Source organism: Ictalurus punctatus, chromosome 3, assembly GCF_001660625.3.
Source record: "Ictalurus punctatus breed USDA103 chromosome 3, Coco_2.0, whole genome shotgun sequence".
Lineage (NCBI taxonomy): Eukaryota > Metazoa > Chordata > Actinopteri > Siluriformes > Ictaluridae > Ictalurus > Ictalurus punctatus.
Genome location: NC_030418.2, coordinates 35247985 through 35260880, shown reverse-complemented (window position 1 = coordinate 35260880; position 12896 = coordinate 35247985). Strand labels below are relative to the sequence as shown.

General features: G+C 45.1%; 1 protein-coding gene across 4 annotated transcripts in view; it reads right to left on the bottom strand.

Annotated features, from left to right (window-relative positions):
• Window positions 1-12896, bottom strand: part of tenm3 (teneurin transmembrane protein 3) — a 256963-nt gene that overhangs the window by 6515 nt on the left and 237552 nt on the right. For all 4 annotated transcript variants that reach the window (XM_053679906.1, XM_053679908.1, XM_053679907.1 and 1 more), the window contains 4 exons: window positions 10323-11197; window positions 3714-3889; window positions 3320-3555; window positions 1673-1969 (listed from right to left, as the gene is read on the bottom strand). In XM_053679906.1, the coding sequence (XP_053535881.1) occupies window positions 1673-1969; window positions 3320-3555; window positions 3714-3889; window positions 10323-11197 (1584 nt within the window). The remainder of the gene's footprint in view (window positions 1-1672; window positions 1970-3319; window positions 3556-3713; window positions 3890-10322; window positions 11198-12896) is intronic.

Here is a 12896-nt window from a genome sequence, read left to right as displayed (position 1 = left end):
GGCATTGTCAGTGTTCCTGGATTTGCATTGCCTTCACACAAAAATAGAATTTTGTCATTTTATTGTAAAATCTCTGAACCTGTGGTGACCAGGATGAACAGTACCGACAGGAACCTGATGCAACATCAAAAGATCAAAAAGAAACACCACTAACCTCTTCATATTTACAAACCACAATCCCTTTTATATTTACCTTCTTCTACGTTTAACCTGAACATCATTATTCTAATATAAATCCTGACTGGTGTGTGTGTGTGTGTGTGTGTGTGTGTGTGTGTGTGACAAGCACAGCCTAACGAGCTATTGATTAACCTCTGGATTTATCGTTCAGCCGAACTAAATTTATAGCCTATTCCTTCCGGATTCCAAGCCATCAGTTAAATTTGTAGCTCTGTAGCGTGTACGCTTGTAGCATGCAGGTGAGGATCGTTACAGGAAGAGCGGCTAACCGGAATCAGTCATTATAATAATAATAATAATAATAATAATAATAATAATAATAATAATAATAATAATAATAAAGTTCATTCTAAAAATATAATCATTTAAAAAAAATGGAATAAAAGAATCGGATTAAACGGTTCAGATACATGTAGAAAACAGACGAACAACGGGGAGAGGAAGAGCGATGGGAATATGAATCTGGATGAAGAACTCTACAACGTTAATAATAATAAAACATCTATATAAATGAGATCTATTAAATAATCTACTAGGATGTGCGTTTGCGTGGCTGAGAGATTCTGGGGAAAGTTTGTTTAGTGAAGTACAATAAGAAGTCAGAAGATGTGAACTTTCTCACCGAGTTTTCACAAACTTTCACAACCCCCCCCCCCCTTCCCTTTCGCCGCCCCCACCCGCTTTCTCTATTCTTTCTTTCTCTGGCCTTTAATCCCTGACTTTTCCCTCAAGCCTCATTTTTTACCCCCATAAGTCTTTCTTTACAGCGCTCCTAAAGCCGTCGCCCGCACAAACAGCCTTTTATTTCTCCTTCTTCTCCTCTCTCCACGGCAAACGCCGGATCCGCAAACTCGCAATAATTCAAAGGAAAATTCTCAAACCCGCAGTACTTCCAGGTCTTTGTCCTATAAAACACGTTTTTTTTTGTTGTTGTTTTTGTTTTTTTCTCCCTTTGGCTGTTATTTTGGGATGCTGGCACAGGACTATTAGTGTGTCCTTTGAATCCTTAGAGGGAAATTAGGAAGTCAGCACCTCTGATAAATCTCCAGCTGAGCGCCGTGGTCACACCGAGCTCCAGTCAAAGCTCAGATGGAGTCTGCTGACTACAAACGAGCGTGTTCCTGAACTCACACGACCCGGCGCCGACTTCAAATACAAACTTTATCAGCGCGAGAAGGTCACCGAACACACGTTCTCCTACATGTTGTAGAACTTTAACAACTAGAGCTTTGTGAACTTTAATTTCACACGGAAACCTCAAACATCTTTACCGCAGCGTACCAGTTTAACATTTAGTCTTTCAACTAAATTCCTAATTAATAAGTCGTACAATAAATGAGAGTAAAGCTCTCCTAGCTTTCTGACTACAGAATATCTTCCAAATAATCACCTTGTTTTTAATAGGATAGCCTTTCAGTATGAGCTGGTCTCATTTAATCCTGGAATATATATATATATATATATATATATGAATTTATTCTGAACTCCTCACCTTGTCCAGGTAAGTGTAGCTCCACGACTTGCCATCAGCGAAGGTTCTGGAGATGATGCGTCCCTGGCTGTCGTACTCCACCCGCTCCACAGTCGCCCCTCGCTGGATGCTGGTCACTTGGCCGCTGCTGGAGTACGTCAGGTTCACGGACATGAGTTTACTGCTGGGAACCCACAGCGTGGGGTGACCCGCCGTGTCGTACACGATCTTCAGCAGGAACTTCCGGTGGTCATCGTAAATCTTCTCCGTCTTCAGAGTTCGGTCGTAATCCACCGACAGCAAGTTCCTACCGTTCACCTTTTACACCGAATAAAACACCGGATACGGATTACAAAGAGATTAAATCTGTCGGTGCGTCTTTTCTATTAGTATCATATATATTGGCATACTGAGTATGATTTTTTTTACTACATATCAGTCGGTACGTTTACATGGACAACAATAATCCGATATTAACCCGATTAAGACCATACTCTGATTAAGAAACGATTAACGTCACACGTCATCACGTCCCCGCGCCACGCCGTCCGACGTCCCTCCGGAATTTCACGTATCGACGTGCAGTCGGTCTTCGTTATGGGACCGTATACAGTTCTGGGTGTTTTTATTTTTAATTTTACGAACGCTTCAAGTGCGGTTAATTATTTGTCGTGCTGTACGTGCAGATAGACGACCGCTTGAAGCCGTGGGCCGCGTCCCGAACCGCGTACGTACCGTCTATATAGTATATAGAGACGCATGTATTTCTCCTACTATATAGCAGGTAAGGACGCGGTTTGGGACGCGGCCGTGCTCTCTTGTCGAGCGCTGCCGTGTGTGATCGTGTCCTGTCGCACGATGCGGTGAAAACTCTCACACGACGTTAATAGCGTGATTACGGCGTGTACACGTCTGTAACGCACGTCGATAACGCGACTAAAACAGGAATACTCCACACGTCTTCATTCCATCTGTGTTTACTCCGGGTGTGACTTTAATCAGATTAAGGTCATCGAGAATCTCCGTTTACATGCTAGTGTCGTCATCAGAGTATCGTCTTAATCGGGTTCGTATGGGATTATCGTCGTCCGTGTGAACGCACTGAGTGTTGCGTTGCTAGAAAATCGAAAGCGATGCTTGGGGCGACTGGATAAAACACTGCATTGGGAAAGGAAAGAAAAGAAAAGAAATAACTCCACAATCTACTTGACAGAGAGAGGGTAGTTTCTAGACCTTCCAGTTCATTGAGAGAAATGCCTGAAGGGTTCCTTTCAGAAGACTGAATTTCCACTTTCTAACGCACATTACAGCGGAAAAAAACCCCAAAAATCTAAACAGAAACCAGCCTTCACACCAGTTAATAAACGTCAAAAGCCTTTTGAGTTTCTTCAGGTAGCGAAATCATTCTCTTTTCACTTCTCATAAACGAGTCAAAAGTCTAAGCACACTTATGGGAACTGTTTTTGTTTCGCGCGCTATCAGAGCACTAAGACTATCTGCTGTATCTCATTACTCACAGACCCGTTATTTAACACGCAGACAGGGTTTTTTCTCCAGCTGTGTGAAAAATCCTTGAATGTGAATATCCTGCAGGGTTCATTAAGTCAAGTCGTTTGCGTTAGCATGTTGTGCGTTAGCATCCTGTGCAGTTTGAGAAGACGTGCTCACCCTCAGCTTGCGTCCGAACACTATGACCTTGCCTCTGGTCTGCTCCTTCCTGAATCTCCACTCCACCAGGTTCTGGCCGTTTTCTCCCGGCAGGCTCATGTTCCTCCGGGCCACCGTAGGGTTCGCCGCACCCGCCAGGATGTGAGGCTCGGTCTGATAGTGCGAGTCCATGCCGTTGGCGTAAATGACCCTCAGAGAGCTGTCATAGCCCACCTGATAACTGTTCCTCAACTGATCTGTCGGATTAGATTCGATTAAATAGTGTGTGTATTAGTACAGCGTGGTTTCTTTAATAGATAAAAACCGTCATCGTCGCCATGTTGCTGCGGTGTGAAGAGGAAGAAAACACGACAGGCGTGTTAATCAAGCAGGTGGACGGGAAGTGATTTATTACCTTGGACGAGTGTGTAGAATGAGTCGATGGAGGAGAGGTTAGTGGTGATGCTGACATCATCGTCTCTTCCGGAAGTCTCGATGTCCACTGTGAGCGCTCGGTCCATCTCCTCGATCAGACTGGTGATAACTCCTGTAGGGAAGGTGACGTTTGTCAGCCTTCCCTCGCTGTCATAGCTAAAAAAGCACACACAAGAACAAACAAACAAACAAACAACAAAATGATTCAAACCACCAGCTTGAATCTGAGCGAGCTGATGTCCACAACAACCAATCACTGATCACTATTGTTCCCGACGACCAATCACTGATCACTATTGTTCCCGACGACCAATCACTGATCACTATTGTTCCCGACGACCAATCACTGATCACTATTGTTCCCGACGACCAATCACTGATCACTATTGTTCCCGACGACCAATCACTGATCACTATTGTTCCCGACGATCAATCACTGATCACTATTGTTCCCGACGACCAATCACTGATCACTATTGTTCCCGACGACCAATCACTGATCACTATTGTTCCCGACGACCAATCACTGATCACTATTGTTCCCGACGATCAATCACTGATCACTATTGTTCCTGACAATCAATCACTGATCACTATTGTTCCTGACAATCAATCACTGATCACTATTGTTCCTGACAATCAATCACTGATCACTATTGTTCCCGACGACCAATCACTGATCACTATTGTTCCCGACGACCAATCACTGATCACTATTGTTCCTGACAATCAATCACTGATCACCATTGTTCCCGACGATCAATCACTGATCACCATTGTTCCCGACGATCAATAACCGATCACCATTGTTCCCGACGACCAATCACTGATCACCATTGTTCCCGACGACCAATCACTGATCACTATTGTTTCTGACAATCAATCACTGATCACTATTGTTCCCGACGACCAATCACTGATCACTATTGTTCCTGATGATCAATCACTGATCACCATTGTTCCCGACGACCAATCACTGATCACTATTGTTCCTGATGATCAATCACTGATCACTATTGTTCCTGATGATCAATCACTGATCACTATTGTTCCCGACGATCAATCACTGATCACTATTTGTTCCCGACGACCAATCACTGATCACTATTGTTCCTGATGATCAATCACTGATCACTATTGTTCCTGATGATCAATCACTGATCACTATTGTTCCCAACGATCAATCACTGATCACTATTGTTCCCGACGACCAATCACTGATCACTATTGTTCCCGACGACCAATCACTGATCACTATTGTTCCCGACGACCAATCACTGATCACTATTGTTCCTGATGATCAATCAGTCAACACCATTGCTTCAAATGATTAATCACTCGATCACCATTGTTCCAGTCGATTATTTTAATTCCCGAGTGTCTTCAGAAAATCTTTCTTCTCCATGTACCACCTCGTGATATGCAAATCAACATGGCACCTCAATTAATATGCAAATTAGTCTCTGATGTTATACGGTGACGTCTAACGGCTTTGTGAGTATGCGTTAAGTTCTTTCCCCTGAGAAGACTTTGCATGGCTGGTCTGTACAGGAAGTAAATACACTGTCAGGTGTCAGATTTCTAGATCAAAAAAATGTTTTAGAAAATAAGCTTAACTAAACATCTTCGCCTGACTTTATTTACTCAAATCCACTACGCCAGTCGTCCATTCGGTTCCCATTAGACGGCGCCGTACTGTACAGCGGTGTGAGTGTGTGTGCGTATGTGCGTGTGTGTGTATGATTAATGCGTAAATGTGTTTTTTTGTAGTTGATGTGTTCTTGCACGTGTGTTGCGTGTGCTTTGGCTGACGTGCCGAGTGAAATTCCTGCATGTCCCGTACAGTGAATAATAAATCCTGCTGTTGAAGGATGAAGCACCATTAAAAATGAGATTAGTTTTATATCCTAGAGCTAGCCAGAAAGTGCCGTCTGTCAGCGACAGGTCTAATCTAATTCCACACACACACACACACACACACACCTACAGCATGTTCGTATTAGACCAGAAGAACGCACATGCGATATTCTTGGCAGCGTGGCACTTTCACCACCGCGTCTTTTCTTTTCTCGTGGTGAACACGTCGTGATCGAATGACAGCTTTTTGAGAACTCGGGCTTTTTTCCCGTCAAGCGTCTGCATTATGACTCTGAACGCGCCGAAATGTACACCGAGCCGTTCTAACAGCGCGCCCCACAACGGTAGCGTCGCTTGATACGCATCAGACGGGACCGCAGACTTTCCGAGCTTCGCCAGGACGAAAAACATCACGGCGTCGAAGACCATCGAGACCGAGCAGACACAAACCTCCCGCGCTCCGAGGCGGAGACGGACTCGAGAGCACAGATGTTTTTATCTTCTGGGGAAGTCTGTCTCTGCAGAAAATCACGCCACCATCTAATATATGAGCACTCCCTTGCTTTCTCTCTCTGCGTGTATGTAAACAGCACGTGCGGGATATCAATCCACGCCGTGGTGATGCGGACGGAGACCAGAGTCAGATGATCGACTCGAGCTCCAGAACGTCGCCACGTCGTCTTTCTTTACGACCGTCCGACTTTATTTTCCAAAGGCTACATGCACATTACAAGCTTCATCACACATGAATGCTGTTGTTGTTGTTGTTGTTGTTGCTCAGATTGAATGTGTCCATCTTGATTGTATATACAGCGCTGTGAAAAAGCCTTTTGTTTATTTTTTTTTAGTACACATTTTTTGAGATTTTTATTTCATGGAGTCAGTTTAAATTCCCAAACATTAGTTTTCCAGCACAAGATGAACGTCACAGAGACGTGTGTGTACATCGGGAAATAAAGCAGAGTATTCAGTCGTAACAGACGCTTTTCAGATTAAAAAAAATAAAAATAAAATAAAAACGAAGGCCGTCGGGTTTCAGTGTAAAAATAAGGCGCGAGTGCGACGGTGGAAGTCTCCAGAAGAACCGGTTCTGGTTCTGGTTCTGGACGACGCTCAGTAACACTTACGGCTCATTTCCTTGTTAAACTGCACGTAACACACTGCACCTGAGACTGCGCTTTTATTTCACTTCTTAAAGCAAAGCGTTGTCACTCCAGATGTATTACCGTTTAACACTCTTTACAGTGTTTATTCTCGCCGTAGGAACATTTCAGTCATTCTGAAGCCTCTTTTGCGCTGCGGCGTTTCTTCTGCACTCCGCACCACGCAGTATTTTCCGCGGGTGCTATAAATGTAATTTATTCATATTTTCAAATGAGGATTGTGAGGAATTGGGCATTAGTTTAGTTATTATTCGATGCCAATGCCGTTACACGAGAGCTCAAAGAGCAGAACGGAATAAATGTGTACTGTACCAGGAACCAGCGCAGGAAACCGAGTCAGCGCTTTACAGTTCCTTTCCTGTTCATGTATCTAGCGTCCGTACAGGACTGGGTAGAGTTTTTTATTTTGTGAAATTTTTTTTTGTCATTGTCGCGGTGCAAAAACGCTCGATTTTGCCGCGGCTTTTTTCAAAATTTGCGATGCAACTTTCGGTTTTTTGTGTTTTTTTTGTTGTTGTTGTTGTCGAAATCGCTTTGTACGGTCTTTTACGGTGATGCTTGTTTGTAAATGAGAAGTTTCGCTGTAGGCATGTTCCCACCAGGCTGAGATTCAGCCGGAGCACTAAACCATCAGCGGTGTGTTTCCCTGACAAATCAAATCCCCTACGTTCACTCGGGTGTGGAATAACATCATAAACCCAACCCATCATAAACCCAATGCCAAACCATCATACACCCAAACCATCATACACCCAAACCCATCATAAACCCAACGCCAAACCCATCACACACCCAACCCCAAACCATCATACACCCAAACCATCAAAAACCCAAACCCATCACACACCCAAACCCATCATAAACCCAAACCCATCACACACCCAAACCATCATACACCCAAACCCATCACACACCCAAACCATCATACACCCAAACCATCATACACCCAAACCATCATACACCCAAACCCATCATACACCCAAACCATCATACACCCAAACCATCATACACCCAAACCCATCACACACCCAAACCCATCATAAACCCAAACCCATCACACACCCAAACCATCATACACCCAAACCCATCACACACCCAAACCATCATACACCCAAACCCATCACACACCCAAACCCATCATACACCCAAACCATCATACACCCAAACCATCATACACCCAAACCCATCATACACCCAAACCATCATACACCCAAACCATCATACACCCAAACCCATCACACACCCAAACCCATCATACACCCAACCCCAAACCATCATACACCCAAACCCATCATACACCCAAACCCATCATAAACCCAACCCCAAACCATCAAAAACCCAAACCCATCATAAACCCAACGCCAAACCATCATACACCCAAACCCCAAACCATCACACACCCAAACCCATCATAAACCCAACGCCAAACCATCATACACCCAAACCCATCATAAACCCAAACGCATCATACACCCAAACCATCATACACCCAAACCCATCATACACCCAAACCATCATACACCCAACCCCAAACCATCACACACCCAAACCCCAAACCATCACACACCCAAACCCATCATACACCCAACCCCAAACCATCAAAAACCCAAACCCATCACACACCCAACCCCAAACCATCACACACCCAAACCCATCATACACCCAACCCCAAACCATCAAAAACCCAAACCCATCACACACCCAACCCCAAACCATCACACACCCAAACCCATCATAAACCCAACGCCAAACCATCATACACCCAAACCCAAACCATCACACACCCAAACCCATCATAAACCCAACGCCAAACCATCATACACCCAAACCCAAACCATCATACACCCAAACCCATCACACACCCAACCCCAAACCATCATACACCCAAACCCATCATACACCCAAACCATCATACACCCAAACCCATCACACACCCAACCCCGAACCATCACACACCCAACCCCAAACCATCACACACCCAAACCCATCATAAACCCAACCCCAAACCATCATACACCCAAACCCATCATACACCCAACCCCAAACCATCAAAAACCCAAACCATCATACACCCAAACCCATCACACACCCAAACCCATCACACACCCAAACCCATCATACACCCAAACCATCATACACCCAAACCATCATACACCCAAACCATCATACACCCAAACCATCATACACCCAAACCATCATACACCCAAACCATCATACACCCAAACCATCATACACCCAAACCATCATACACCCAAACCCATCATACACCCAACGCCAAACCATCACACACCCAAACCATCATACACTCAACCCCAAACCATCACACACCCAAACCCATCATAAACCCAACCCCAAACCATCAAAAACCCAAACCCATCATACACCCAAACCCATCATACACCCAAACCCATCATACACCCAAACCATCATACACCCAAACCCATCATACACCCAAACCATCATACACCCAAACCATCATACACCCAAACCCATCATAAACCTAAACCCATCACACACCCAACCCCATCATAAACACCGCGTGCGGAGTGTCGAGAAGCGCCGTGCTTGTCCTTTCCAGAGAACGACTCGGCACGTGCGCTAGCTAGCGCCTGGATTAGAATTTTTTCTAAACTCGTTGGTTAATTTTTAACATGAAATGTGTTATTTTGTAAGAGTTCGTCAATGCTCGAATCTCTTTTAATGTGCTGTGTGTAACGTTTCATTTCTGAAAGAGTTTTTTAAATACCTGTTAATATTTCACATGAAAGTGTTCTAACGTTTAAGAGCTGGGCCTGCAATGCTTTCGTTTCTTTCTGAAATCTTTGGAATGTTTTAAATTCTAGTTTTTATGAATATTTATCATGATAAAAAAGATATTATTATATATTATTTATTCTGTTTGTTTGTTTTTCCAGGTTTCACCTAGAACGCTTCAATTTATTTGAATGTTTCATGCGGAGATATTCCAAACTTTAGTTTTTATTCGTATTCCACGTCAAATCTTCGACTTTTTAAGAGTTCGAATGCATTCATCTGTTGATTTTTTTTTTTACATTTATGTATTTTAGTCCTTTAAAAAAGTGTTTGTCTGAAATGCTACTTGAAACCTACGTTAGAGGTCACGTCTCTCTCTCTCTCTCTCTCTCTCTCGCTTACATTTTAAAAATCTGTCCATTATTAGTCGTAGATTATGCGGTGCGTCTGCCGTACAAGTCCCTGTGTCTGAGCTGTTACTATAGCAACAATAACGTATTAGAACAAAAACACTGACATTAATGTTCATGTTCTATACGAAAATAATGCACACTTTCTGACCAATCAGATTCAAGCATTCGACTGTGCTGTGGTGTGATTTCTTCTAATGTAACGTGTTACGTTTGAACTTTTAAAAGCTCTCCCAGAAACATTTATTTCGATGTAATTTTTCGATTCACTTGTTCATTTTTATTCATAGTTTAGTTTTTGTTCTATTGTATAAAAGTTTAACTTTCGAGGTGTTTCCGGAATGTTCTAGCTGTGAGTGTGTGAAGACCGATGTGAGTCGTGTGTGGAGCAGCAGACCGACTCACTCGTAGAAGGTGGTCCAGCCGATCTGGGTGCTCTTGGTGGCGAGCAGGCCGCTGTTGCCGTGGTAGGTGAAGAGCGTGAGCTCCTGTCCCTGCGCCGTCAGCGTCTTCAGGCCTCCGTTGGTGCTGATGGTGATCCAGATCACCTGGTTGTCGGGGGCGACGAGGCGCACGGGCATGCGATTGGGGTCTCGACGGACGCGTAGCGTGTTGCCGTTGCCGTCGGCGACGGCGGTGACGTCACCCTCGTTGCTGTAGCTGAAGTTGTACACGTAGTCCCCGGTGACGAGGCTCATGGTGTGCTGGTGCGTGCCGTTCACATCGAAAATGTAGAGCTCCTGTGCGGCTGGAGACGCCACCTCATAAAACCCGGACGAGGCCAGAGGAGGGCGGTTCCGTGAAATGGCTCGGATACGAATGTTGCCCAGATCAGCGACGTACAGAGTTCCATCAGAGGACACGACAAGCGAAGACGGGGCGTTCAACCGAGCGTCTTTAGCGTAGCCGTCTCCCGTGAGGTAGCAGTCACAGTTGGCGTCGTTCTTGCAGTCGCACTCGGATGGCGCCCCCGCCAGGTGCGTGATCTCTCCGTCTGTGCTCACCTGTCGCACTCGGTTGATCTTCTTCTCGTCGCTCTCGGCGATGTACAGCACACCGCTGAAGGACACGGCGATGGCAGTGGCACCCTCCAGCGTGGTCTGGATGGCACGTTTTCCCAGCGCGTACTCGATGCCTGGAACCTGACAGTGCATGGGGCGTCCCGCTACGATACGCACCTGCCGGTTCTCCGTGATCTGAAGTACAACGTTGTTGTCCAGCACATAAATCGAATTATCCATGGGGTTGATGGCCAAGTCTGTTGGCCACTCCAAACGTACCTGCGGGGAAATGAGATGCAGCACAGATGTCAGAGATACGCGATACGAATACAGAACACACACACACACACACACACTTTTACCAGTTGCACATACTTTGTTTCACAACTTTTCGGTTTTGAGTTTTTAAGAAGGTTCTCTCTGAACAGATCATCTACGAGAAGAAAAGTTCATGAACTTCAGCCCAGCTGAGACGTTCGTCCAGCTTTTCTTCATAGAAACGCTAACAAAACAAAATGGCCGACAGTTAGCTAGTCGCGTGGGTTTTCGCTGCATTAACGAGGTTACTACGAGCTAATCTGACTCTGGGACACATCTTCCGTATGTTTTTATTCTTCCGTAAGTTTCCACTCAGATGATCTGGAGAATCTGACGGTGAGAAAGATATAAAGGGCGAGAACAGATTATATGAAACGATGTCACAGCGAGTGTGTGTTTACGTCTCTCCGTTCGGGAGGAAAAAGGCCTATAGTGAGGACACGTTTTAATTCCTCCCGTCCCCGCGTTCTCCTCGGTCTCTGTCTCCGAGGCTGAAGCGTCGCTGTGACACTGATGAAGAAGAATCCTTTACTTTCGAGCTCTAATACAATGCGGGACCGCGCTTTATTTCATTCGGCTGTCACTGGGTCATTTATTTTGTGCCAGAGGGGATAAACAACAAGAAGAAAGAGCAGAAGTAAAATCCTGAGCGTCGGGTATGGGATGCGGATGCTTTTTTAACGAGGATTTTACGGCGCTTTCGTCGCTAACAGAAACAGGAGGTCTTCGTCGAGACCGAGTCAGAGTGAAATTTCTTTGGATCTGTTCGCTGGTCGGTTTTCGTGAAACTCGTTCAATTTATATGATCAGACGACGAGATCAAGAAGTCGTTTAAAGCATTTTCTCACACCCTTTGAGTCACTTCCTGCAGTGGATGGAATCGTTTCAGGTCGAATCGTTAGCTACGTTTCCGTCCACGTATATTTTTCTGCGAAGTTTGGGATGTGGCGTGAGAAAAAACGCAGGACGGAAACGCCGGACGCGAATAAAATCGCCGAAATGCGCAGAAACCCCCCCCCCCCCCCCCCCAGAAAATGTCACGTGACTTTGCCTCAACAAATCACGTGATCGGATCAGAAAAAGTCAAAAACGGCGGCGGGCGAGATGCGGCAGTTTCCCCCGGAGCTTACGATTTTGTTCTCTTGGACACACAGGAAGGAAGCGGTGCTGCATTCACTAATGTTTTATGCGATATTCAAAATATTCGCCATAATGTAAACTCGCGACGTGGATGGAAACGTCTCGCTCGCGTTCCCTTGAAATAATTCGAGCGAAGTCCAGTTGGGTTTGTAGTCTGAACCGAATCAGAACTAACACCGGCGAACTCGTCATCGTCTTCACTGTAAATCAGCGCATCCGCTCCGACCCACCACGCAGGTACGGCCGATGTACCCGTAGATACCTGCAGTCTCGCCAGGGGAAAGTGATTGTTGAGTGTGCGGTGTTTCATCTGTGTGAATGTGTGAAGAGGTAAACTGTTAAGAACAAAAGGACGTCTTATAACAAAATAAAGATAACGTAGACGCTGTGAGTCGTTGTTTAAGAGTTTAAGAAGGAGGAACAGCTGTGTGGTTAAATCACAATTAACACAAACTACGCAAGTGATGAGAATCAAGCTGAAAGTCCTTTCACTTACAATTAACACCAGACGGTTTTATAA